The sequence below is a fragment of the Bos javanicus genome, chromosome 29, assembly GCF_032452875.1.
Source record: "Bos javanicus breed banteng chromosome 29, ARS-OSU_banteng_1.0, whole genome shotgun sequence".
Lineage (NCBI taxonomy): Eukaryota > Metazoa > Chordata > Mammalia > Artiodactyla > Bovidae > Bos > Bos javanicus.
Window position 1 is genome coordinate 26,380,322 of NC_083896.1, and position 27,052 is coordinate 26,407,373.

At 42.0% G+C, this 27,052-nt stretch overlaps 2 protein-coding genes across 7 annotated transcripts in view; one reads left to right on the forward strand and one right to left on the reverse strand.

Moving 5' to 3' along the window:
- Positions 1–692: 692 nt before the first annotated feature.
- Positions 693–3,956, reverse strand: MISFA (mitochondrial sheath formation associated). The gene is made up of 3 exons (XM_061406251.1): positions 3,876–3,956; positions 1,469–3,445; positions 693–803 (listed from the first exon to the last, which is right to left on the reverse strand). The coding sequence occupies exons 1-2, from the start codon at positions 3,942–3,944 to the stop codon at positions 3,353–3,355; spliced, it is 162 nt and encodes a 53-aa protein (XP_061262235.1). The 5' UTR covers positions 3,945–3,956; the 3' UTR covers positions 693–803; positions 1,469–3,352.
- Positions 3,957–4,161: 205 nt separating this feature from the next.
- Positions 4,162–27,052, forward strand: part of UEVLD (UEV and lactate/malate dehyrogenase domains) — a 66,756-nt gene continuing 43,865 nt past the window's right edge. For 2 of the 6 annotated variants that reach the window (XM_061406234.1, XM_061406238.1), the window contains exons 1-2: positions 13,764–13,848; positions 21,539–21,623. In XM_061406234.1, the coding sequence (XP_061262218.1) occupies positions 13,780–13,848; positions 21,539–21,623 (154 nt within the window). In that variant the 5' untranslated portion in view covers positions 13,764–13,779. Of the gene's footprint in view, positions 4,241–13,763; positions 13,849–13,989; positions 14,079–20,968; positions 21,061–21,538; positions 21,624–27,052 lie in introns of those variants that run through there. The other 4 variants (XM_061406237.1, XM_061406235.1, XM_061406236.1 and 1 more) reach the window with 4 other exon arrangements.

A 27,052-nucleotide genomic window follows, 5' to 3' on the forward strand; every position in this document is an offset into this window, starting at 1 on the left:
CAGGCTCAGCAGTGGTCACTGCTAAAAGAAAAGGCAACCGCTGGGCTATTAGGTGAGGAAGACATTTGAACCAAGGTGGTCAAGATCTTGGAAAACGCAGTCTCTCTTGCTCAGCTCTTTTCCTTGGCATATAAGAGCATGCCAAGGAGAGGGCCTGGATCTTAATCTCTGCTACACAGAACTGTGTGGGTTGGTAATGTACTCACTCCCAACTTCATTTTTCCCACTTTGTAAAAAGTGGCTAAGAGGGTTACTACAAGGATTAGAATGCCAAATAGTATCTAGCGCCCAGTGTTAAAATCCCCTTTCCCCATATGGTGTAAGCTTTGGGTTCTTAATGACAGCTGTGAAAAGGCCACAGAGAAATAGCCCCACCCAGAGGACAGGCTTAAAGTTGCTTCAGTCTCTTAACTTTTTGGATCCTGGTCCTTGGACCCAGGAGAAAGGTATTATGTGGGAAACAGGTCTAAAGAGCTCTACGGAATTTCCTCAAGGGTACTGAATAGGGGGCAAATTGAACTAAGGATCTTAGTCTTAATGCCAGTCTTATGGATTATTAAATAGGGGACCCAATCCCTCCCATTCCCCCAACTACCTCCCCGCTCTCCATCTCCCTGTTTTGGGCTAACAGAATACCATGTCTTCATTCATCTTTAAAAGTGTGGTAACTTGTTACATAAAATGTGACAAAATAATGCGCAATTACTTTATATGTGACACCATCAGGAACTGTACAGCTGGGTGGGAAAGCTTCAGAGCTGCATCACTTCACCAGGATCATCTTTGCTTATTTCCACTGGGGTCTAGGGGGAGAAAATGAGATCAGGTGGGTCTTGACTAGTGTTGGCTAGGGTGTGGGGCTGCGGGAACTGCCCTCCTTCCCAAGGGCAGGCAGGGGTAGCCGTGTCCCGTTCTGCCTCACCTAATGCCTCTAAGCCCAGCTGCCACTGGTACTTAGCAGTGTGGGAGCACACAAGTAGTAAAGACAAACATCCAGGGTCTAACATAAGAGAGGAAAGACATTTGCCAACAGGACAGTTTTACAACCCAGTGTTTATGTGATGAGGGACAGTTAAGCCTGGGTTGCTGATGTGGGCTAATTTAAGAAGGGAAATTGAAGGCAGAGCATATGAAGTGTCCTGTAAGTACAAGAATAGGTCATGTCTGTCAGGCAGCTTTGACTCTAGACCTGAAATATCTTTACCTCTGTATCTCCAGCTTTTTGTTTTTGTTTTTGGAAAGACATTAAAGAATTTAAGAGTAAAGACTCAGGAAAGGATGTATAAAAGATCACATGAAAGGCACAGGGAACTCTCTCAACTCTAAACAGATAGATACTGAATAACAATAGAAGTAGGTGTGCTAGAGTAACTTTTTAAAATAAAGAGATTCTAAAGTTGGATTTTGGTGCTTGGTTCATGTATCCCAGGGAACACATTTTCAAAGTAGGAATAGAGAACACACTTACCCCTCCTGGGGGATATTTGTATCCCTTCCACATTGTTCCTGCAATAAGAAGCATCCATAAGACAACAATCATTGCAGGGCTTCTTAGCTGGTGGTGTGTGCAGAGTGAAACAGGTGGTTCTGGAAGGTGTGGTGTTCTGTTCCGAGCCCTGGAAACTGGGCTGTCTTCATTCAAGACCAGATGGTGGATGGCCCAGCATGGTAGCTCCTGGCTGGGGAGCTTCGTGGTCTAGTTTGACCTGAAGTGGCTCGCCATGGCTATCTGGGGGGCAGAGCTCGGACACCAATTGTGACATCAACTCTTGTGACCTTGAGGACCAGAGTGAGAAGGTATGGGACAGTTGGCCAGGGTGTCCGGTGTTTTGGGGCTAAAGAACTCTGAGTAGGAGGGCCCTGTTCTTTGATGACTGTGTGGTTAGGATCTAGCTGGCATCTTGTCAACTCATCACCTGCCAAAAGTTTGACTACCTGTTTTATGCAATCAGATGCACAAGACATTGCTGTGAACAAAACAACTCACTATGGATTAATGGGGAGGAGTGACTGGCTATGTACACTATAAGCAATTACTTAAATAACTTGAATAACTGTTGTTAGGCTACTCAAAGAAGAAAAGTCTTGCATTTTGAGAAATGGTACAGTTAAACCCTCATGATGCAGGGAAAGCCTCCTCTTGACTTTCCTGAGAAGGGAAGCGGAGGAAGATGGGCTGTTCTGCTCATTTCATTGCTGGAGAAACTGAGGCACACACAATTTCAGTGGTTTGGTCAGGATCACACTGTGGCAGCGGCTCAAGCTAAATAGGCGCCCAGTGACTCCACCTGCAACCCCACCCCACACAGGTCTGTTGGGCTGATACTTTCATAGAAAATCTGGAGCATATGGCGAAAAAAAAAGAACCCCATCATGCCCTGCTCCTAGGATACCTAGGGCTGGGACTTGCTTGATACCCATGCCTTCTGGAGAAGCTTCCCAGAAAACCTGCTCCTGTAATTGCATATTATAATATTAAGACTCTTAAGAGTTAAGTTTCTTTAACAATGGGAACATCTTTGAAAAAACCAGTCTGAATGAAATGGGGTGGGATTCAAGAAACCCAGGAGATGGTTTGCTAAAAGGGCACTGTTACTAATGTTTCCTATAGATAGGCTGGTCAAGTGGAGTGAATGAGAGAGGTCTTAAGTCCAGAGAGCTATGTTTCAGCTTCACAAATGGGTAGGTTTTTGTGGCCCTAGGTTAAGTAGGGGATCTATGGGATTGCAGAGTCGGACACGACTGAAGCGACTTAGCAGCAGCAGCAGCAGGTAAGTAGGTAAGGTCATAGTCACCAGTAAGTCTGTTGGCTAGTCCATTATTTGGCCTAGTTGTTAAGTTAGCATTTACTACTTAAAGTTAGCATTTACAAACTTGTCAAGTTTTGCATTAAATGCTTCACATGAATTTCCAACTGTAATTCTCACAAAAACAGGAAGATACTGGAATATCTCCACCACATGGATGAAGAAACTGAGGTTCAGAGAGATTAAACTTTCCTAAGGTCATATGGCCAGGAAGTTGCAAAGTTAGGACCTGAACTCAAATTTACATTAACTCAAGTTTCAGTATCTGCCAAAAGGGGCATTAAAAATGCTGGTCTAATTTATTATAGAGTCTGCATGGAAAAAATAATAGGTGGAACAGTCATTGAAAAGAATACCCAGGAGGTGTCATTATTAACAAATCTTTGAACCAGGGCTTGCTGTCCTCAGCAGTGTTCCTCAAATTCTTTCCCGTTTCACAGTTCATTTTATTTTCCAGAGGAAAGTAAACTTTCCATTGACATTTCTGGGTGCTATCACGTTCTCTTGAAAGGGAGGAATCCGGCTCAACAGACCGTCACAGTCACTCAGAGTTGCAGATCTTCATCCAAAGGCTGGCTCCTCAGGTGTGTCTTGCTCTCCTGAACAATCCACCTCTCTTTCCACTTCAGAGTTGGAGGCTAAGGCAAAAAGAAACTTAAAGGCAGAGCTGGCCCTATTCATTGTCCCAGTAGGTAACTGCCCCTGAATGTGACTGGAAGGGCTGCTGAAACGTCCACCAATACCCACATTCCCTTTCCTCCCAGCAACCACTGATCCACTTGGCCTGAAATCCAGAAGTCAGGCAATGTCTCTAGCAGAGCCCTTACAGATTCCATCAGGCTTTGAAATAAGCGGTATTAAGTAACCAAGGGGAGGGGTAAAGGCTTAAAGATGTCCCAATGGGATGGGAAGTAGCCTGGGAAACTAACTTTGTTCCCACCACATCCTGACCTCTTGTTAGTGGTGAGACCGCAACCATCTTTCCTGTTTGGTCAGAAATCCCAGCTGGGAGGGTGAGCCAGAGCCAAGACTGACTACCAAGAATTAACAGGCAAGGTCATTACTTACCATGAACTCTGGAAATGTGCCCAAGTAACATGCAAATCCAACAAAAAGCATCCAGCCAAGCACGATCATGATAACAAGTAAAACAATTTCTAAGACACGACTGCACAGTGAAAGACTATTCACCAAGATTTTGACAAAGGAGTGTGCTCATGAAACCCTCAGTTGGTAGAGGTCTCTCATGTCAGTTCCAGTCCTTAGCTCCAAAGCATCCACAACTCTCTAGTGGAGAAGTTGGAGTCTAGGAGGGCATTGTGACATCATGATGACATGGACTGGACCACAGAAGGTCAGAGAGACTGCCCCCGATGAGCAGTGAGCGGCAATGTAAGCTCTCTGAATGCGTTATCTCACGGCAACAATATGAGGTAGGTACTATTACTTACCACATTTTACCAATGAGAAAACTGAGGCTTACAAAGCCTAGTCAGTTCACTCAGTCGTGTCCGACTCTTTGTGACCCCATGGGCTGCAGCACTCCAGGCTTCCCTGTCCATCACCAACTCCTGAAGCCTGCTCAAACTCATGTCCATCAAGTTGGTGATGCCATCCAACCATCTCATCCTCTGTCATCCCCTTCTCCTGCCTTCAATCTTTCCCAGCATCAGGGTCTTTTCCAGTGAGTTGGCTCTTCGCATCAGGTGGCCAAAGTATTGGAGCTTCAGCTTCAGCATCAGTATTTCCAATAAATATTCAGGACTGATCTCCTTTAGGATGGACTGGTTTGATCTCCTTGCAGTCCAAGGGACTCTCAAGAGTCTTCTCCAACATCACAGTTCAAAAGCATCAATTCTTCAGAGCTCAGCTTTAGGTATGGTCCCAAGTGATCTGCATTAGGTTACACAGGTGATGCTCCAGATCAGGGCCCAGTTGCCTGTTAGGAAGTTGAGCTCTTTAGACTAAGACAGCAGTTGGGAAAGGTGCATTCCTAGGTCTATGACAACTCTGAATGAAACACAACTGAATTCTAGGAAAATGAGAACTCTTTATTTCTGTCCCTGCAACTCTTCCCCTCCCATCTCTCCTCATCATCATTTTATAGCATTCTTTAACACTTTTGGTCAGTTCCTGTCCACTAGTTCTGTTTTCCTGGCCTTCAAGAAGCCACAAGCATTTTTTACCTATTCTCACAAAAAACTCCAGTTAATCCTGTGGCTCCCTTCTTAACTGTCCTGTTTGTTAAATTGCCTTTTATGACAAACTTCCTGAACAAGTGGTTCATAAAGCCTTTCTTTCCAGTCCATGCTTTGCTTCCACACTACACACCTTGACTTCTGCCCCAACCCCACTATCCAAATGCTCTCTCAGAGGTTACCAAAGATCTCCTTTTTTGTCAAGTTTAACAACCGCCCCTGCACTGACATGGTGGGTTCCTCCCCCCACCAGAGTTCTTCCTACATACACAGCCCCCTATTAGTCTGGTATCTTTTCCATTATTTTCTAAACGGGTATTCATTGTAAAACATGAAATCATCCAAAGATGTATAAAGAAAAACTGTAATATTCTTCCTCGTCTTAGCTCCATGATGTAACAAGTGTTACAGTCTAGTGTGTATTCTTCTGCCAAAGACTTATCCAGGAGCTTGTGAACATCTTTAGACACACAGAGGGCTATACATATAGAGGTACCCAGGGATACACAGCGATACACATAGAGGGGTTTTTAGTGTTGTTTCATTAAAGGTGATCATACCACATATGCTACTACATATTGGGCTGTCCAAAAAGTTTGTTCAGATTTTTTCTCTAAATTGTTACTGGAAAACCTGAACGAACTTTTTGCTAACTCATAACTGGCTTTTCTCCTATAACAATACATCCTGGGTCAATTGAGAAAAAAATCTAAACACATTCCTTTTTCCATTTCTAAGAAGAAGCTTTATTGAGGTATAAATTACATAGGATAAAACACATTCATTTTCAGTGTATGATTGATACAATTTTTAAAATGTATCAATCTTGTAACTACCACCACAATTAGGACAGAGAAAACTGTGATCATCTCAAAAAACTCCCCATACCCCTCTGAAGTCAATCCCTTCTCCCTAAATCCCTTGGTCCCTGACAACCACTGAACTTCATGTAAATGGAATCATAACCTTCTTCCACTGGCTTCTCCACTGGCTTCTCTCACTTAGCAATGACACTTTTGAGATTCACTCATGTTGTACAATAGTCAGTTCTTTCTCAATGAATATTATTCCACTGTATGGTTGTATCAGTTTGTCAATTTCTCTGTCAAATAGCATTAGGGTTGTTTCCTGTTTTGTGCTATTTTGAATCGAGATGTTATAAATACTTGAATATAATTTTTAAAGGGAACATAAGTTTTAATTTTTCTAGGGTAAATCCCAGGAGGAGGATTACTGGATCATAGGGAAAGTGCCTGTTTAAAAATTTCTCTATCACTGCTGCTGCTGCTGCTGGCTAAGTCGCTTCAGTCGTGTCCAACTCTGTGCGATCCCATAGACGGCAGCCCACCAGGCTCCCCAGTCCCTGGGATTCTCCAGGCAAGAACACTGGAGTGGGTTGCCATTTCCTTCTCCAATGCATGTGAAAAGTGAAAGTAAGATCACTCAGTCCTGTCCGACTCTTAGCGACCCCATGGACTGCAGCCTACCAGGCTCCTCCGTCCATGGGATTTTCCAGGCAAGAGTACTGGAGTGGGGTGCCATCGCCTTCTCCATCTCTATCACTAATTTTCAGCAATTTGATTTTGAGGTTGCTTTGTGTACATTTCTGCATGCTTTTCCTACCTGGGGTTTGGCGAACTTCTTGAATCAGTGTGTTTATGGTTTTCATAAAAAACTGGAGAAATGTTTGGCTACTGTTTCTTCAAACATTTCTCTGTCTCCCCAATTCGTCTTCTGTGACCCCCATTATATGTGAATTTTGTCCCACCGCTTGCTGGTCCCCTGTTCATTTTTCTTCTCTTTGTGTTCCACTTTGGATATTTTCCATTGCAGTCTTTTTCAAGTTCAATCATCTTTCCTGCTAATCTTCTAAGCTTCTGTTAATCCCATACAGTGTATTTTAAATTTGATGTATTTTTCATCTCTTAGAATTTCTTTTTTTTTTTTTCAAATTCTTTCAGTTTTCTCCATATCATGTTCATGTTTTCCTTTACATCATGACTGTATTTATGAGATTGATAAACATTTTAAGGGCCCATTTCTGTTACTTCTGGGGCTGTTTCGGTGGTTGTTTTTTCTCTTTGTCATGGATGATATTTTTCTGCTTCTTTGAATGCCTGGCAACTTTGGTTAGATGTTCAACATTGGGAATTTTACACTTGAGTGCAGGAATTTTTTGTATCCTGTTCAGTAGTGTTGGGTTTCCCTCTGGGATTCAGTTACGATCTCTGAGTCAGTCTGGTTCTCTGAGGTGTGTTTTAAGCTCTGTGGTGGTGGATCAAGAGCAGCCTTTACTCTAAGAATGCTGCTGCTGCTGCTGCTGCTAAGTTGCTTCAGTTGTGTCTGACTCTGTGCGACCCCAAAGACGGCAGCCCACCAGGCTCCCCCGTCCCTGGGATTTTCCAGGCAAGAACACTGGAGTGGGTTGCCATTTCCTTCTCCAATACATGAAAGTGAAAAGTGCAAGTGAAGTCGCCCAGTCATGTCCGACTGAGCGACCCCGTGGACTGCAGCCCACCAGGCTCCCCCATCCATGGGATTTTCCAGGCAAGAGTACTGGAGTGGGGTGCCATTGCCTTCTTCGTACTCTAAGAATAATCACCCCTATTACTGAACTATGACCCTTCTGAACACTCTCCCTGATGCCTATGGTGTTAGGTCTCCCATTCTGTGGAATTTTCCACATCCCCAGCTCCCCCTTTGGGAGCTCCCAGAAGTGTTTGGCCTACTGCTTCTGGGTGGTTCTTGTTCCCAGCCTCACGGAGTCTTTACCCCACGTATGCACAGACAGAACTCAGCCAAAGACTTACAGGTGTCCCTGTGGAGATCTCCAGAGTGCTTCCTCTGTGGAATCACCTCTTTGCAGGACTCCACCCTCCAAGTTCCTGGCACTCTGGTTTCCCTGGCACACCACTATCTTTCTTTTTGACTTAGCTTGGTTCGGGTAACCCATGTCTGTGCTGCCGGCTGAAAGCTGCCTTGATGCAGTAGGCTGGGGCAGCTGGAAGGCTCAGCTCTCGTTTCCTGTCTTTCAAAGTTCACGGACTGGTGCTGGCCCTTGTGCAAGACCTGAAAATAATTATTTCATATATTTTGTACAATTTTCTATTTGTTTATGGAAAGAAGGCAACTCCTGTAGAGGCTGATCATTCATAGAAGCAGAAATCTAACTTATGTTTTGTTCCTGTATAGTATTCCACGTGTATGTCCTCCTTCTTCCTTTCTCTTGTTCTTTCTTTTTGCTTTGTCTGTGCTGTGCAGCTTCCCCAACCAGGGATGAAACGTGGGCCCCAGCAGTGAAGGTGCCACTTCTAACCCCTGCATTGCCACGGAGTTCCCTCATCTTTATCTCAGTAATAGATATATCAGGCAAGATTGAGTCAGGAGATAGAAACCGCAATAATTTGGACAAAGAAAGTTCAACAAAAAGAATTAGTAACTAGGAACAGGAGATTAATGGAAGAGGTTGAAAGCTGTACATATCATAGGACTAGCATATATAGACAGCAGTCATCACCACTAGAACTGAGGCAAAGTATCCAAGGTAGGAATAAACTGGAAAGAGTGCCTTCCCCTCCAGGGCAGAGATCCAAAACTTGTTAGAGAAGTGATGGTCAGGACCAGCTGGACGGTAGGGAAAATCCAATGAGCTGCTGTAGGCTGGAGCTGGTACACAGGGAACCACTCACTGAGATGCTGGTGGAGTCTGCTGGAAGTTTCTGGTAGCGGGAGGTGGTGGGGGGATGGTTTGTCAGGTTTACTGATCTTCAATAAGAATCTACCTTCTGGGGATATGCCAGTAGAATGGACTAGAAAGCCATCTCACTGTGGGCAGGGGGCGGCGCGTAGAACTGACTGACTACCACGGGGGCCACTGAAACTCAATGAGGAGGAGTTTACAGAGGGGCCACTGAAGCTGCACAGAGTGAGCACCACCACCCCACTCGTACCCCTGGCAGCCACACAGTAGGACCAAAAAAGCACACTGGAGGGGGGCAGTCTCTTCCTCCTTAGTATCACCCTAGGCCCTCTCTTGACAGAACTTAATATCAAGCCCACTAGCAAGGGGAAAATGCTTAAAAGGTCCAGTTCCACTATAGCAGAGCAAGCAATGAATGGTGGGCTTGGAACTGAAAGGGAATTAGCAAGCAATAGGCAAAATGTGCGTTTAGACTTCTTTTTTCCCCCAACTTTTTACCACCATAAACATTATTGTGACTGCGAAAAACAAAATTTCTGAGACAAATTTCTCTTGAGTATTGTGTTTTTTTTCTTCACCAGAGAAGGCAAAGTGACCCTCAAAAAGTTATGCTGGTTCAGACAGAGCATGAGAGGTTATATAAAATCCTTATAAAAAAAGAACCAGTTTTAGAAAGCAAGATTACAGTTTCATTTCACGAGGTCAAAGGACATTTGTGGCAGGACTGCCTGAGATGCAGCAAATGCTGTCCATCAGTGAAAACACCACAATCTTCACACATCTAAGAAGTAAATGACACTGTCCTCTGGTGAACAAAACTTCTAAATTTTTATGAGGTCCAATTTGTTTATTTTTTTCTTTTGTTGCCTATATCTTTCATGTCATATCCAAGAAATCACTGCCAAATCTAATCTTAGGGAAGTTTTTTTTCTATATTTTCTTCTAAGAGTTTTACTGTTTTAGGTCTTAACATTTAGGTCTTTGATCCATTTTAAGTTAATATTTGTATATGGTATTGCATAAGGATCTAACTTCCTTTTTGCATATGGATAGTCAGTTTTCCCAATGCCATTTGCTGAAAAGACTATTCTTTTCCATTGAATGGTCTTGACACTCTTGTCAAAAATAATTGACTATAAATGTGAGGATCTGTTTCTGGACTCTCTATTCCATTGGTGGCATACTTTAGTACAAATTATAGAGGCAGAAAGCAGAATGGTGGTTCTCAGGGGTTGGAGGGAGGGAAGAATGGGAAGTTATTGTTTAATGGGTATGGCCTTTGTTTCATAAGATAAAAGATGTATGGGGACAGATGGTAGTGATGGCTATAAAACATTATGGATGTATTTATTACCACTGAACCGCATACTTAAAATGGGTAAGATAGTAAATTGTACATTATGTGTATTTTACAATTAAAAAAAAGTTTTTTTAAAAGTAAATGATAAGGATACATTTGTCTGATAGTCAGAATACCAAGGTTTTATCCCTAAACAATGTGTCTGGTAGGACCCATAACTATGAAAGCAGAATATAAACAGAGATCAGAAGCAGAGCACCAATAAAAAATATTACAATTTTAAACAAGCCATTCTTGTGATTTTTCCCAAGCTATAAACAAAGGTGCAGAATATACACATTACCCATTTCTTAGCCTGGGGGCTTTTTTTCCCCCTTTTAATATAATGAACATCTTTGCACAAACATCCTGGGTACTTTTATTTCTGTAAGACAAACTCCCCAAAGTGAGGTTAAAACTAGTACATATTTAATTTTGTAATCTTTTCTCCCTCCAAACACTGTCAGCAATATGTCTCTTATTCAACAGGATCTCAGAAACAAGGACATAGATAATAAATAGTTCACTAAACCCCAGTTTGCTCATAATAATAATAATATTATCAATAATAATTGATAAAAATTCCATCTAGGTGAATTCATGCAATAGAGTGCATAAAACTCTGAGCAATGTATCCTCCACGTGGGAAATGATAGCATGCGTGCATGCACAAACAGGCATAGGGTTCCTAGTGCCTGTGATCCATCCACAGTGATTAAACCAGAAGAGAATTTCTGGTTTGAATGGAAGGCCTCTTTCATAAAAGGTTTTCATAAAAGACTGAAGAAGCTTGCTCAGGCCTTACTTCTAACTAGATAGCTTTTCCTTGATTAATGGATTTGTGACGGGATCTGTAAGACCTCAGAATCCCTGTAAGTTTCACAGTTCCTCAGGTGTGTTAGATCTGGGAGATGTGCTCTTAAGAGGCCTCATCCTTCAACCTTCTCACCTCCTACCTGTCTCCTGGCTTCCACTCCCCACCTCCTCTCTTCACAGTGAAGCAGTCAGACTTCTTTTACAACTCAGGTCATATCACTCCTCTGTTCAAAACCCTGCAGTGGTGTCCTCTTTTTCTCAGAGCAAAAGTTTAAGAAAAAAGCAGCCCCTGACATCTGAGAACTGGACTGACCCAGATAGGCCTCAGTGTTGCTAGAAGATGACTCACAGCCAAGCTTCTGTTATCTCCTGTTGGATATAAACAATCTCTCCGAACACTGACATCAGACAGCACAGACCATGATAAGATGAGACAAAACAAGTCCTTATCATAATTTCATCTAAGCAGAGACAAAAACAAGGTTATTGTGCAACCCAGGAAATATCAAACATCCTCTTCTCTCTGCTGATGTGACTACTGCTGCTTTACCAATTACAGCCTTAACCTTGCTCCCATTTGGCCATCTGAGAGATAATATTTATTGAGATATCCAATCTCAGAATTGTCCCTGGCTTCTGAAAACACCCAATCCAAAGTAAAGCTTTGATTCCTTAAGTTTTCTCCCAAATTACCCAGAGCCCAAATCCTGAAATAGGTTCTTTCCACGTGCTTACTCAGTCGTCCTGGCAGTTTTCCACAGTACCTGCTCCATTACCACAAGGAGGCATCAACCCTACTTGAGTATGGGTGTGTTCCTGATGGTCTCTAGCAGGACGGCACTACCAAGCCAGAGTCACAATTGTCCACAAAATCCCTTTAATGGTTCTCAGACTTTATCATGCATTAGAATCTCCCAGGCATGTAAAGATTGCTTTACAACAGAAACTAACACAACACTGTAAAGCAGTTATACTCCAGGGAGTGAAGTCGCTCAGTCGTGCCCGACTCTTTGCGACCCCATGGATAGTAGCCTGCACCAAGCTCCTCTGTCCATGGGATTTTCAAAGCAAGAGTACTGGAGTGGGTTGCCATTTCCTTCTCCAGGGAATCTTCCCAACCCAGGGATCGAACCCAGGTCTCTCACATTGTAGACAGACGCTTTACCATCTGAGCCACCAGGGAAGTCCTTATACTCCAATTAAAAACAAAAGCAAAGTGACAAAAGACTGCTTGACCCAATCCCCAGGGTTTCCTATTTAAGTCTGGGGTGGGGCCTTAGAATGCATATTTCTGTAAAGATCCAAGTGATGCCGAGGAAGTCTGGGGACCATACTGGAAGGATCATTGCCCTAAACCATCTGTGGCTCCCCCGTGTTTCTTTGAATTGCTTCCTCACCTCTTCATTTGGCTTCAGCCACACTGGCCTCCCTGCAGTTTTGAGTTTCCCCAAGCACACACCTGTCTAAAGGCCCTGGATGTTCTGTAACACGGAATGCTTAGTCTGTCAGGGAGACCTACCCTTACCTTCTTACCCTGCCTTTTAAAAATCTATTCCCCACGACATGTAATCACTTCAACATATGGTCTCATTTACTTAGTATATTTATTGTTTTGCTCTTACTAATAAAAGAATGACATCCTGAGGACTGCCAATACTTTTGTCTATTTTGTTTACTTCTCTATCATCAGATCTAGAAAAATACTGTAGGGGAGCAAAATTTGCCACCCTAAAATGTGTCCCTTTGGTAGGAGGATTAATTTACAATGATTATTTTTAAAGCCCAAGAGACTCAGGAAGACTCTCTGACCTTCCCCTAACTGTCTCAAAGGTTTTAGATAGAGGGTCTGTTCCCCAGTTAAGCTATCACCCACAAGGAATATGAGCTAGGCGTGGTGGGAGTAACTGGGCAGAGCCTAGAAGTCAGAGTCTCCTAGGCTCTGCAAGGCTCAGCAAATATTTGTTTATCAAACATTTACTTTTCATCTCCATGTAAACTGTCTCCCCTTTGAGGTTTCAAACCACAACCTCCAACATCCTCTTTTGCAAAGGCAAAAGCTGAAGATGGTATTTAAGGTGGTGGCTTCAGCCATTATGGTTACTCACAGTTCTCCTGGGTCTCTCCCAGGTATACGTGTTATTAATTTTAGTCTGATTTTCTCCTGTTTTTCTGTCTGGTGTCAGTTTACTTTTTAGACCAGCGAGAAGAAGCTACAAGAATAGAGGAAAATTTCTTCCTCCCCAACAGTATCTAGTAAATAGTTGATGTTCAACAAAAGTTTGTTGAGTAAATAAGTGCTCCTTCCAACCTTTCATCATCATCTACTAATACAGTCACAGTATTCCTACCTGTGGTTCTTTCTATAAATACAATCACCCTCCTGCCCACACAACCTCTTTATAGTTACAATAGCAAGCTCTGGAGACTGGCTCAAACCAGGGTAAGCTGGTAAGTAACTCATTCAAGCAGACCAAACAAGGCCAGCAAATTGCATCTCTTCGTCTTACGGCTCCAGATGACCTTATCCACGAATCTCCTACTTTTGTCTTCAAAATCTTTTTGTCACCTGACTTTTTCCCTCTTTCTGCCACCAGCGTGGTTATGCTCTGCCCCGCCCCGTCCCGCAAAGCCAACCCCTTCCCCCACGTTGCACAACCCTCACTCAGCTGTCTTACCTCCCAGTTTTAACAAGGTTCTAGACCTGTTCCGTTTTCCTGTCTAGCCCCCCCGAGGATTTGCTTTTGAAGTTCCATTACCTCTTCCTTTCTAAATGCAACTACAACTCGGGGGTCTTGATCTTTCTCGATACTGGGCCGAATTTAACACATCCTTCTCGAAACTCTCTCCCCAGAACAGCGCCAATATCTTCTACCTCCTTTACTGCCTCTCCTCGGGTCCTTCCTATTCCTTTCTTCACAGATGTCCCCGAGTTTCCCTCCAGCAAGCCGGGTCACGGTTCCGTGGGCGCTCACGGTTTTCCGCGGAACGGTGATCAGACTTCGGGCGGAGCTTGGCTGAGCCCAGGGGTTGGACGCGGGTGGACTTTCGAGCCTGGGAAGGGGCGGGGTCTAGGACCGCTCGGGAAGTTTGGTCCGCAGCAGCCTCCGTCCAGGGAAAGTGCGGAAGGAGATCCTGGGGCTTGGGTCGCGGAACCGGTCTCGCGGTCTTGGCTGGAGATGGAGTTCGACAGCGAGGCTCTCAGGCGACTCCTTGGCAAGGTGCGGGCAGCCGGCCAGGCAGTGTCTGGGGCGCCGGGGTCCCGGGGCGTCCGCCCGTGGCCGGCCTACTTCCTCGGGGCGTTTACCGGCTTTTCTCGGGGCTCGGAGCCAGGGTGGGCTGGCCTGAAGCCGGCTTCGGGGAATGGGTGCGGTGCGGCCGCGGCTCTGGCTCCCCCAGCAGTTCTGAGATCCCCCCAACCTCCACCCGCTCTTACACCTTCTCACGCCACCAGCTTCTCTCTGTCTCAGCGTCCAGCACTCGCCCATCTCTTTAACCACGCCTTTCTCTCAGCAGAAATGGCCTACCCCCACCCACACACCTCTGTTTTTGACTTGAGTGTTCATTCTTTGGGACTCAGATGTTACTCCCTAGGAGACAGAATCACTCCCTCCTCTCTCCTTGCTTTCGGATATATCGATTATCACATCGTGGAGTAATTATTTCTGTACAGACCTTACTCTTTGAAGGTGAACTTCATGGTGGCACAGACAGTGCCATATTTATTCCCTCATCTAGCCCTGTGCCTGACAACGACGGGGGTGCTGAGTAACTGCGGTAAATGAAAGACTGGTGTAGATTTGGGAATGAAAACAGGGTTGGAAGGCCCAGAAGAGATCCTCTTAACGTTGAAGTGTTGACTGGGAGGGCTGACCTAGAAGTCTGACCTGCAATTCTAGGACATGACTAAGGTCAGATTCCATGTTACACCAGGCTCTTAGTCCAGGCTGTCTGATTCGCCACCAGTGTACAATCTGAGGCAAACTTTTCCACCAGTTTCTTAGTTCAGTGATTCATAACGCTTTTTAAGACTTCCCTATGCGGAAAGCGTACATTTGTGACGTTTTTGTTGGGTTCGTGTCTTTTTAATTGAAAATTTTTATATGCCTGATTTGGATGATTTTATCTATTGTGACAGATGTGTAGGTCTTGTAGGAAAAGAAATATCATCGTACCTAGCGTTACAGGCTTTCTGGCTCCTCTTCAGAGAACGTTAAATTAAAAGAATCACTCTATCAAGTTTTTCAATGAGGGGAGCATGGTGTATTGTCCAGGGAGAAGAATTGCTGAAGTTGAGACGAGAAAAAAAAAAAAAACTTAATAATTTTGGTGGGACTGGAATGCAGGAAAAAGATAAAAGAGAGACAGTGATTTTCTCAAGGGTTGGAGCAGAATAGTTGAGGAAGGTTTTTATCAATGCATAGGATAGTCTGGCACATTGGTGCTTAATAAATGTCTGTTGGATATATAAATTAAGGAAACCAGTTAGAAACAAGTCAGTCTAGCAGATATTTCCAAAGTTCCTTAGTCCTTGAAGTGGGCAAATAATATAACAATATTTAGAAATAATTTTAGTGCTGCAAATTTTGTGAACAGTACATTAAAATCAAGCAACTGTATGGAGAATGTGAAAAATCTTGAAAACAAAGGAAACCTTATAAATATTCCTGCGTAGATAAATATTCCAACTTCATGGATATGAAGATATCTGCTTTCTCCACGTTGGTCTATAGAGTCAATGCAATTCCAATCAAAATTCTAACAGGGTATTTTGGGAAATTTTCAAACTGATTCTAAAATTCATTTGGAAGGACAAAAGGCTGAGAATAATCTTGACATTCGTACAGAAGATTAGGTGTGGGGCTTGCTCTACCAGATATCAAGACTAGTAATTGAGACTTAGTGTGGTATTGGTACAGGATAGACTGATTAACCAGGGGAACAGACTAGAGGGCTTGGAATCATGTTCACATATGTTTTGAAAATACTGTATAAAACAGAAGAAGCATTGCAGAAAACTACAGAAAGGAGAATACAGGGACAAATGATTATCCATGTTGGAGAAAATGAAATTGGACCTTACTAACTAACTAAAAATTCCCCTTGGATTAAAGATTTAAATATAAGAGATGAGCTTTAAAACATATAGAGATAAAATGGAGGAAAGAATCTTCATGAACTCAGAGTATGCAAACATTTTTTAAACAAGATGTAAAATACTCGAAGAGACTGATAAATTTGACTGCATTCAAATTAAGAACTTTTATGTATAAAAAGACACCATGAAGAGAGTGAAGAGGCAGAATACAAACTTGGTGAATAATATTGTAATGCATAATTGAGAAAGTATTGGTATCCAGAATATATAAATTAGCCTACATATCAATATTAAAACCAATACAAAATTGGACAAAAGGCATGAATAATCATTTTTTGAAAAATAAAAGAAGACAACAGGGAAATGAGTGTTTGCCCAATCCATTAGTAACCATGGAAAAGCAAATTGAGACCATGGTAAAACACCATTTTCTCTCACTATGTGGGTGACTTAGTTGCTCAGTCTTGTCTGATTCTTTGTGACCCCATGGACTGTAGCCCACCAGACCCCTCTGTCCTTGGAATTTTCCCAGCGAGAATACTAGAGAGGGTTGCCATTTTCTCCTCCAGGAGATGTCCCTGACCCAGGGGTCTCTTGCATTGTCAGGCTAATTCTTTACCACTGTGTCACCTGGAAAGCCCCACTGTTGGTTAAATGGTTATTATTTAACCATTTGGGGAAACAGCTTGGGCTTTTAAAAATTAATTTGATTATGTCTATTTTATGTCCTTCTACATCTCAGTAGATGGAGAAGGCAATGGCAACCCACTCCAGTGTTCTTGCCTGGAGAATCCCAGGGATGGGGGAGCCTGGTGGGCTGCCGTCTATGGGGTCGAACAGAGTCGGACACGACTGAAGCGACCTAGCAGCAGCAGCAGCACATCTAAGTAGATACCACAGATGATTCATAATATATGAAGCAAGAGACATTTGCAGAATTATTCATAATTCAAAATTAGAAACAATCCAGATGTTCATTGATGGAAAGATAGTTCTATATTCATTCACACAATGGAAAACAGTACTCTGCAGCAGTGAAAATGAATGAAATATTACAACATGCAGCAATAGGAGTGAACCTTAGAAACAGTATGTTCAGGAAAAAAGTTGGAGATTATATACAAAATTATATTTTAATTAAACCAAGAAGCAGCTAAGCAATAGAGAGTGGTATTTAAGGATGCACACAAATATGGTAAAAACTATGGAGGGGGAAAGGCAGAGGAATATGACTATACAATTTAAGGTAGGCAGTTGAATGGTTGAGAGAAGAAAAACCCAGACAGATGTGATGGGATTGGAAAGGTCTGTGCTGTCCAGTAGTATGGTAGCCACTCACCACGTGTGGCTTTTTACATTCATCAAAATTAGATAAAATTAAAACTTGAGTTTGTCAAGTCACACCAGCCACAAGTGTCGGTAGCCACACGTGGCTACTGTATTCAACAGCACACACAATGATCTTTTCCATTATGGCAGAAAGTTTTGCTGGACAGCACTGGAGGGTAGGTTGGTTTATAAGTGTTTATTTTTCAAAATGTGTATATATGTACATACGTGTTTATGTGTGTGTATATATATATATATTCTTTAGTATATATTAAATACTAGGTTTGGAAAGATTTTCTGGTTCCCTAATTTCTATTTCTACCTTCCCTGGCTGAGTTACCTTGAACAGGTAACTTAACCTAGATTTGCTCACTCATAAAATAATAGGATTGGACTTAATTTGTAAGATTCCTTAATGCTTAATTTGTTTAAAAAAATGAAATGATGCCAGAAAATACTCCTCAGTGTACAACACTTGAGCAGTGTCATACAAGAGTACTCTGATGTTCATAAATATCAGTCTACTAAATAAGCATATTGCAGTGGAGCAGATTAAGATTGAATGTTAGTAACTTCTCAGTTTTTCAAATTTTATTTATTTGTTTATTTTTGGCTGTCCTGGGTCTTCACTGCTGCACAGGCTTTTCTCTAGTTGCGGTGAGCAGGGGCTGCTCTCTAGTTTCGGTGCATGGGCCCCTCACTGAGGTGGCTTCTCTTGCTATGGAGCACGGCTCTAGGGTGCATGGGCTTCAGCATTGAAGCACGTGGGTTCAGTAGTTGTGGCTCCCAGGCTCTGGAGCACAGGCTCAATAGCGTGGCACGTGGGCTTAGTTGTTCGTGGCATATGGAAACAGGGATCGGACCCATGTCTCCTGCATTGGCAGGCAGATTCTTTACCACTGAGCCACCAGGGAAACCCCAGTCATAATGATTTTTATGATAGTATAATTGTTTTAGTTTTAGGATTTCATAGGCCAGTTTTCCTCTTTAGTTTGCTGCTTGCACCCTTTAAGCAAATGGCATTGTCTGAGGTGTATCTTTATAGAATGTTACACAGACTTCTCTTAGGTGGTATAGGAATAGTAATGGATTATATGTTAATAGTCATGGATTATATTTACTATTACACTAAGAAGATACTCTAGTTCATATAGACTAAAAGTGACATGACTTTTTTTTTTTTTCTTTTTTGGCTATGCCCAAGGCATGCAGGATCTTAGTTCTCCAACAGGGGATTGAACCTGGGCCCGTGGCAGTGAGAATATGGAGTCCTAACCACTGGACCTCTAGGGATTTTTCCGTAATATATATATTTTTTAACAGATAAAATAGATCTTTTTCATCAAGAATGAAAATCACCTATTTGACTAGTAATGGTACTTGGGTTTTCAAGCTGTAACAGTGCTTTTGCTCTTTTTCAACAGACTTTCGTATTACTTTGCAATTAGATCAATTCTAATATATATCCCTATGCAGCCATTGGAGAAGGCAATGGCACCCCACTCCAGTGTTCTTGCCTGGAAAATCCCATGGATGGAGGAGCCCGGTAGGCTGCAGTCCATGGGGTCTCGAAGAGTTGGACACGACTGAGCGACTTCACTTTCACTTTTCACTTTCATACATTGCAGAAGGAAATGGCAACCCACTCCAGTGTTCTTGCCTGGAAAATCCCAGGGATGGGGGAGCCGTCTATGAGGTCACACAGAGTCGGACACGACTGAAGCGACTTAGCATGCAGCCATTAATTATTATATTCTCAGAGGATGTTAAGAATGTAGAAAACAGCATATAATATCAAATAGAAAACAAAAGAGAAATGATGTGATTCATAATAAATGTGTAATCCAAGTACATCAGTGCAGCTTTTTGTACATTTGTTTAGTGTTTAGAATTGGGATGATTTCATTCACTTTTGATTTCACTGAATCAGGAACACTGAATCTGGGATTCATGTTTACCCTGCTGTAGTTTATACAGGTCGACCCTTTATTTTAGTGATCTTAGTGATTGATACCCCTGTGGATCATAATTGCTTTCTATATCCACTCTACTTGTATGACTCTGTCTCTCTGCTGGCTGCCATCCAGTTAGCCTACATTTACTGAAGGCATGCCCGGTGCAAATTGCTGTGGGGAACATACAAAGATGAGTGAGAGTTTTCTGTTTTCAAGTTGTTAATAAATGATATACTTTTTCTTCTGCCACATTTTTTCCCCAAAACAAAATGACCTTCTCCTAAAATGACCTTCTTTCTTCCCTTTATTTTCCTGTACTGTTCTGGGCTCTAACATGAATTGTAGACAGATCTTTTCCGAGGCCTTTCTGTAACTTAGATATGCTGTCGATTCATCATTTCCTGTCTGCACTTAGGGTTGTACACACATTTCATTTAATACCTCACTTTTACAAATGTTAATCATGAGATTTTCATACTTTCCTGCTGAAGTTGCCAGGTGGTAGAGCTATATCTCTTGCACATGAAAAATTGATCTTGTACATGAAAAAAAAAGATTCAGAGAGAGGAAACAGGCTCTGTTGGAAGTTATTCTTGATTTTCTCCTAGTCACCTCCAGCCCTAGGCACTCACTAATCTGCTTTTTGTTTCTATGGATTTGCCTATATTTGTACTTTATATGCAAGTCATTTAATATGTGGCTTTTTGTCTGTTTTCTTTCGCTTAGTATAATGTTTTCATGATTTATCCATGTATATATCAGTTCTTTATTCATTTTTATGGGTGAATTCCATTTTATAGATATATCATACTGGACATTTGGATTGTTTTCCTTATTGACTGTTATAAATAATGCTGCTATGAACAATTGTGCACAAGTTTTTGTGTGGACATGTTTTCATTTTTCTTGGGTGTATGCCTCAGAGTGGAATTGCTAGGTCATACGGTAACTCTAACAGGTTTCCCTAGTGGCTCAGTGGTTATGAATCCACCAGCCATTGCAGGAGATGTGGGTTCGGTCCCTGTGTTGGAAAGGTCCCCCAGAAAAGGAAATGGCAGCCCACTCCAGTATGCTGGCCTGGGACATCCCACGGACAAAGGGGCCTGGTGGGCTAAGTCCATAGGGTCACAAAGAGTCAGACACGACTTAGCGACTGAGCGACAACAGTGGTGACTCTTCTTTAATCTTCTGAAGAACTGCCAGATGCTTCCACAGCAGCTACACCGTTTTACCTCCAGCAGTGGTGTGTGCGTAGACGATTCTGATTTCTCCTCATCCTCTCCCACATATTGTCTGTCTCTCTTATTGTAGCTTGTCTTTTGATTATAGTATGACTCTTCTGATTTTTTTGTTCTTTTTTAAGATTGTTTTGGCTGTATTCTTTGAATTTCCATATGAATTTTAAGATCGCTATGTGAATTTTTGCAAATGAGCAAAAAAAAAGTCAACTGGGATTTTAATGTGAATTGTTGATCATTGAATCTGTTGGGGACTATTGCCATCTTAACAATATGAAGTTTTCTGATGTAGCAACAAGGGATGTCTTTCTATTTACTTAGACCCACTTTAATTTCTTTCAACAATGTTTTGTAGTTTTTAGAGTCTGTTTTGCATCTTGTTAAATGTATTCCTAAGTATTTTATTTTTTTTTTGATTGTTTTCTCAATTTCATTTTCAGAATGGTAATAGACTCTTAATATACTTTTTTTTTTTTTCATTTAATCCCCAGCACAAATCTAAGAGGTGGAGTGTAGGAGTCTCCTTTTTGCCAATGAGAAAAGATCAAGGAAGTTAAATGATTTTACCCACAGGGCAACCAAGGTAGTGTTTCTGAGACTACATCTGAATGAATGAGGAGGCAGTTCTCTCAGCCTGACTGCAAACCCTTGCATGCTTTCTGTTCTTTCTTTGAAACTCAGTTATAGTACCAGGAAGGGAAATTCAAGGTATCTCAAGTGAATGAGGTATTCAGGCATGAGAGGTGGATCTTTAACCATGATGTCAGGAGTGTAATTTCATATAGATATTAAAGGCCCAGGCGCTGGGTTTGAGCTCTGGTTTCACTTGCTATCTAACTCAGCAAGTTATTTTGATTCTCTAGCTTTCGTTTTCTATAAAGTCGAGCAGTTATAAGCCCTACCTACTTCACAGGGTTGTTATTAAAGCAAATACTATTCATGATTGTAAAACTCAGAGCCCAGGGCCTAGCCCATAGTAAGTGTTCAGTTAAATGTTAATTTGTAATTATTCCATTGCCTATAGTTTTATTCTTATTCTGTGTTCATTTTTCTCTTTTCAGTACAAGTTCAGGGATTTAACTGTGGAAGAACTGAAGAACGTAAACATGTTTTTCCCACATTTCAGATATTCCATGGATACATATGGTAAGAATCATTTACTCTAGTTTTTGCTCCATTATTAAACTATTAATTATTTGTTCTTAGACAGCTATAACTGTGTTATAATTTCTCATTTCTCTCTTTTACCCCCTGATTCTGAGCTACACTTTATGACCTGTGGTTTTTAAGGAAACTTGAAGTTAATAAAATTTGTATTGTATTAGTTTCCTATTGCTGCTGTAACAAATTAGCACACAGTTAGTGTCTTGAAACAAATTTACTATCTTACGGTTCTGTAAATTAGAAGCCCAGCATAAGTCTCTGTAGGTTGGAAACATTGGTAGGTCTTAGTTTCCTTCTGGAGGCTCTGGGAGATTAAAAAAAGAGAAAGGGCAAAAAAGACTCTACCTTTTTTAGTTTCTAAAGGTCGCCCATATTCTTTGGCTCAGAGTCACCTTCCTCCATCTTTAAAGCTAGCAATTTGCATCTCTCTGACCATCCTTCACAAATCTCCACAGGAAGTGTTTTCGGCTTAAAAAAAAATTTTTTTTTTTAATCTGTTTGGCTGTTTTGGGTCTTCATTGCTGCGCACGGCCTTCTCTACTTGCGGCAAGCAGGGGCTGCTCTCTAGTTGCGGTGCTTGGGCTTTTCTGTGTGGTGGCTTCTCTGGCTGTGGAGCACAGGCTCTGGAGTTCTCAGGCTTCAGTAGTTGTGGTGTGTGGGCTTAGCTGCCCCGGTCATGTGGGGTCTTCCCAGACCAGGGATTGAACTGGTGTCCCCTGTGTTGCAAGGCAGATTCTTACTGTCTGGACTACTGGGGAAACCCAGGTTCTCTGCTTTTAAGAACCAATTGTGGGGCTTCCCTGGTGGCTCATTGGTAAAGAATCTGCCTGCCAATGCAGGGAGCATGGGTTCATGCACCAAACTATTGAGCCTGTACTCTGGAGCCTGGGAGCCGCAACTACTCAGCCCATGTGCTGCAACTGCTGAAGCCCACATGCCTTAGAGCCCATGCTCCGAAAAAAGAGAAACCACTGCAGTGAGAAGCCCACGCCCTGCTACTAGAGAGTAGCCCCCACTGGCCACAACGGGAGAAAATCCTGTGCAGCAATGAAGATCCAGCACAGTGAAAAATAAATAAATAATGAAAAAGAAAGAACCAAATGTGATTAGCTTAGATCCACTCTAATCATACAGGATAATTTCCTCAGGGAAATTGTCAGGGTCCTTAACTTAATTGCATCTAAAAAAGTTTCTGTGCCAAGCAAGGTAATATATATATATGTGTTCCAAGGATTAGAGTTTTGGACGTCTTCAGAGGCCATAATTTTGCTTATCACATATATGGTTGCTAATAAATTAATAACATTTTAGTTATCTTTTTAGCTTAATATAGAGTCTGGTTACATGAGAAAGATTTTACTTCTTCATCTTTCAAAATTTCTGACCCCAGTCCACACTTGGAAATCCATTTTATATCATAATCCCATGTATACATAACTAAAATATTATGTACACTCTGGCATTTTCTATTCCATCCCATTTGAAAACAAATGGTGATTAAGACTGACTAAATTGATTTCAGGACTTATGAATTAGTCAAAGCACAGAGTTTTGAAAACTTTATATGAGTATGTTTTGTATTTGAATTAGCTTGAGTTAAGAAAATATATCTAATTCAGCTTCATGTATTGGGAAATTTGGGGTGTTAATAGAAGTATTTCTTAGGAATAGCTAATTTTTGTTTTGTTTTTAATTAATTTATTTTTAATTGAAGGCAAATTGCTTTACAGTATGGTGTTAGTTTCTTTTTTTTTTAATTCTTATTTATTTATTTAATGAATATATTTGGCTCTACCAGGTCTTAGTTGTGGCGTATGGGACCTTAATTCCCTAACCAGGGATTGAACCCAGGCACCCTGCATTGGGAACATGGAGTCTTAAGCCAATGGGCCACCAGGGAAGTCCCTGGTGTTGGTTTCTACCTAACATCAACATGAATCAGCCACAGGTTTACCCATGCCCCCTCCCGCTTGAACATCCCTCCCCATCCCACCGCTCTAGGTTGTTGATAGCCTCGTTTGAGTTCCCAGAGTCATACAGCAAATTCCCTTTGGCTATCTGTTTTACGTATCAGTTCAGTTCAGTCGCTTAGTCACTTCCAACTCTTTGCAACCCTATGGACTGCAGCACGCCAGGCCTCCCTGTCTATCACCAACTCCCGGAGTTTACTCAGACTCATGTCCATTGAGTCAGTGATGCCATCTAACCATCTCATTCTCTGTTGTCCCCTTCTCCTCCCACCTTCAATCTTTCCCAACATAAGGGTCTTTTCAAATGAGTCAGTTCTTCACATCAGGTGGCCAAAGTATTGGAGTCTCAGCTTCAACATCAGTCCCTCCAATGAACACCAGGACTGATCTCCTTTAGGATGAACTAGTTGGATCTCCTTGCAGTCCAAGGGACTCTCAAGAGTCTCCTCCAACACCACAGTTCAAAAGCATGAATTCTTTGGCGCTCAGCTTTCTTTATAACTCTCACATCCATACTTGACTACTGGAAAAACCATAGCCTTGACCAGACGGACCTTTGTTCGCAAAGTAATGTCTTTGCTTTTTAATATGCTATCTAGGTTGGTCATAGCTCTCCTTCCAAGGACTAATTTAATTTCATGGTGGTGGTCACCATCTGCAGTGATTTTGGACCCCCAAAAATAAAGTCAGCCACTGTTTCCACTGATTCCCCATCTATTTGCCATGAAGTGATGGGACTGGATGCCATGATCTTCGTTTTCTGAATGTTGAGCTTTAAGCCAACTTTCTCACTCTCTTTCACTTTCATCAAGAGGCTCTTTAGTTCTTCTTCACTTTCTGCCATAAGGGTGGTGTCATCTGCATATCTGAGGTTATTGATATTTCTCCCAGCACTCTTGATTCCAGCTTGTGCTTCTTCCAGCCCAGCGTTTCATATAAGTTAAATAAGCAGGGTGACAATATACAGCCTTGACATAACTCCTTTTCCTATTTGGAACCAGTCTGTTGTTCCGTGTCCAGTTCTAACTGTTGCTTACTGGCCCGCATACAGGTTTCTCAAGAGGCAGATCAGGTGGTCTGGTATTCCCATTTCTTTTGGAATTTTCCACAGTTTATTGTGATCCACACAGTCAAAGGCTTTGGCATAGTCAATAAAGCAGAAATAGATGTTTTTCTGGAACTCTTTGCTCCAGCAGATGTTGGCAATTTGATCTCAGGTTCTTCTGCCTTTTCTAAAACCAGCTTGACCATCTGGAAGTTCATGGTTCACATATTGCTGAAGCCTGGCTTGGAGAATTTTAAGCATTACTTTACTAGCATGTGAGATGAGTGCAATTGTGCAGTAGTTTGAGCATTCTTTGGCATTTCCTTTCTTTGGAATTGGAATGAAAACTGACCTTTTCCAGTCCTGTGACCACTGCTGAGTTTTCCAAATTTGCTGGCATATTGAGTGCAGCACTTTCACAGCATGATCTTTTAGGATTTGAAATAGCTCAACTGGAATTCCATCACCTCCACTAGCTTTCCATTGTTTGTCAGTACCATCTTTCTAGATTCCATATATATGTATGAGTATACGATAATTGTTTTTCTGACTTACTTGACCTGTATCATAGACTCTAGGTTCCTCTACCTCATTAGAATTGACTCAAATGTGTTCCTTTTTATGGCTGAGTAAATGCTCAAAATTCTCCAAGTCAGGCTTCAGCAATACGTGAACCATGAACTTGCAGATGTTCAAGCTGGTTTTAGAAAAGGCAGAGGAACCAGAGATCAAATTGCCAACATCTGCTGGATCATGGAAAAAGCAAGAGAGTTCCAGAAAACATCTATTTCTGCTTTATTGACTATGCCAAAGCCTTTGACTGTGTGGATCACAATAAACTGTGGAAAATTCTGAAAGAGATGAGAATACCAGACCATCTGACCTGCCTCTTGAGAAACCTATATGCAGGTCAGGAAGCAACAGTTAGAACTGGACATGGAACAACAGACTGGTTGCAAACAGGAAAAGGAGTATGTCAAGGCTGTATATTGTCACTCTGCTTATTTAAGTTATATGCAGAGTACATCATGAGAAACACTGGGCTGGAAGAAGCACAAGCTGGAATCAAGAGTGGGAGAAATACCAATAACCTCAGATATGCAGATGACACCACCCTTATGGCAGAAAGTGAAGAGGAACTAAAGAGCCTCTTGATAAAAGTAAAAGAGGAGGGTGAAAAAGTTGGCCTAAAGTTCAACATTCAGAAAACTAATATCATGGCATCTGGTCCCATCATTTCATGGCAAGTAGATGGGGGAAACAGTGGAAACAGTGTCAGACTTTATTTTTTGGGCTCCAAAATCACTGCAGATGGTGATTGCAGCCATGAAATTAAAAGACGCTTACTGCTTGGAAAGAAAGTTATGACCAACCTAGATAGCATATTGGAAAGCAGAGACATTACTTTGCCAACAAAGGTCCGTCTAGTCAAGGCTATGGTTTTTCCAGTGGTCATGTATGGATGTGAGAGTTGGACTGTGAAGAAAGCTGAGTGCCAAAGAATTGATGCTTTTGAACTGTGGTGTTGGAGAAGACTCTTGAGAGTCCCTTGGACTGCAAGGAGATCCAAACAGTCCATTCTGAAGGAGATCAGCCCTGGGATTTCTTTGGAAGGAATGATGCTTAAGCTGAAACTCCAGTACTTTGGCCACCTCATACGAAGAGCTGACTCATTGGAAAAGACTGGTGGTGGGAGGGATTGGGGGTAGGAGGAGAACGGGACGACAGAGGATGAGATGGCTGGATGGCATCACTGACTCGATGGACGTGAGTCTGAGTGGACTCCGGGAGTTGGTGATGGATAGAGAGGCCTGGCATGCTGCAATTCATGGGGTCGCAAAGAGTCAGACACGACTGAGCGATTGATCTGATCTGATCTATACCACCTTCTATGGTGGCTGTATCAATTTGCATTCCCACCAACAGTGCAAGAGGGTTCCCTTTTATCCACACCCTGTCCAGCATTTATTGTTTGTAGATTTTTTCTTGATGGCCAAAGAATAGCTAATTTTATGTGTGGAAAGAAATGATTAGATTCTGGCCCATCTGTTTCTTGCCTTTCTTGAATAACACCCTGGCATCTGGTACATAAATGCCTGGGATGGGGGATTTAACAGCTACTATTTGTTGAACACCAAATATGTTTCCAAATGTTTTATCTATGTTATTTTACATACTCTTTTACAACCAGAACTGTGAGGTGAGTATTATCATCTTCAGTTTTCAGAGAGTTTAAATAACTTGCTTAAGATTACACAGCTAGTTAGGCGTGGGCTTAGAGCTTGTGCTCGTGTTCATCTTGCCCTCTGCTTAAATAATAAATGTTCTTTTATGATGTCTTCCTTCATCTTATAGATTTAAAGCTTTGTTGTACCAGTTAATTCTTTATCTCTTTT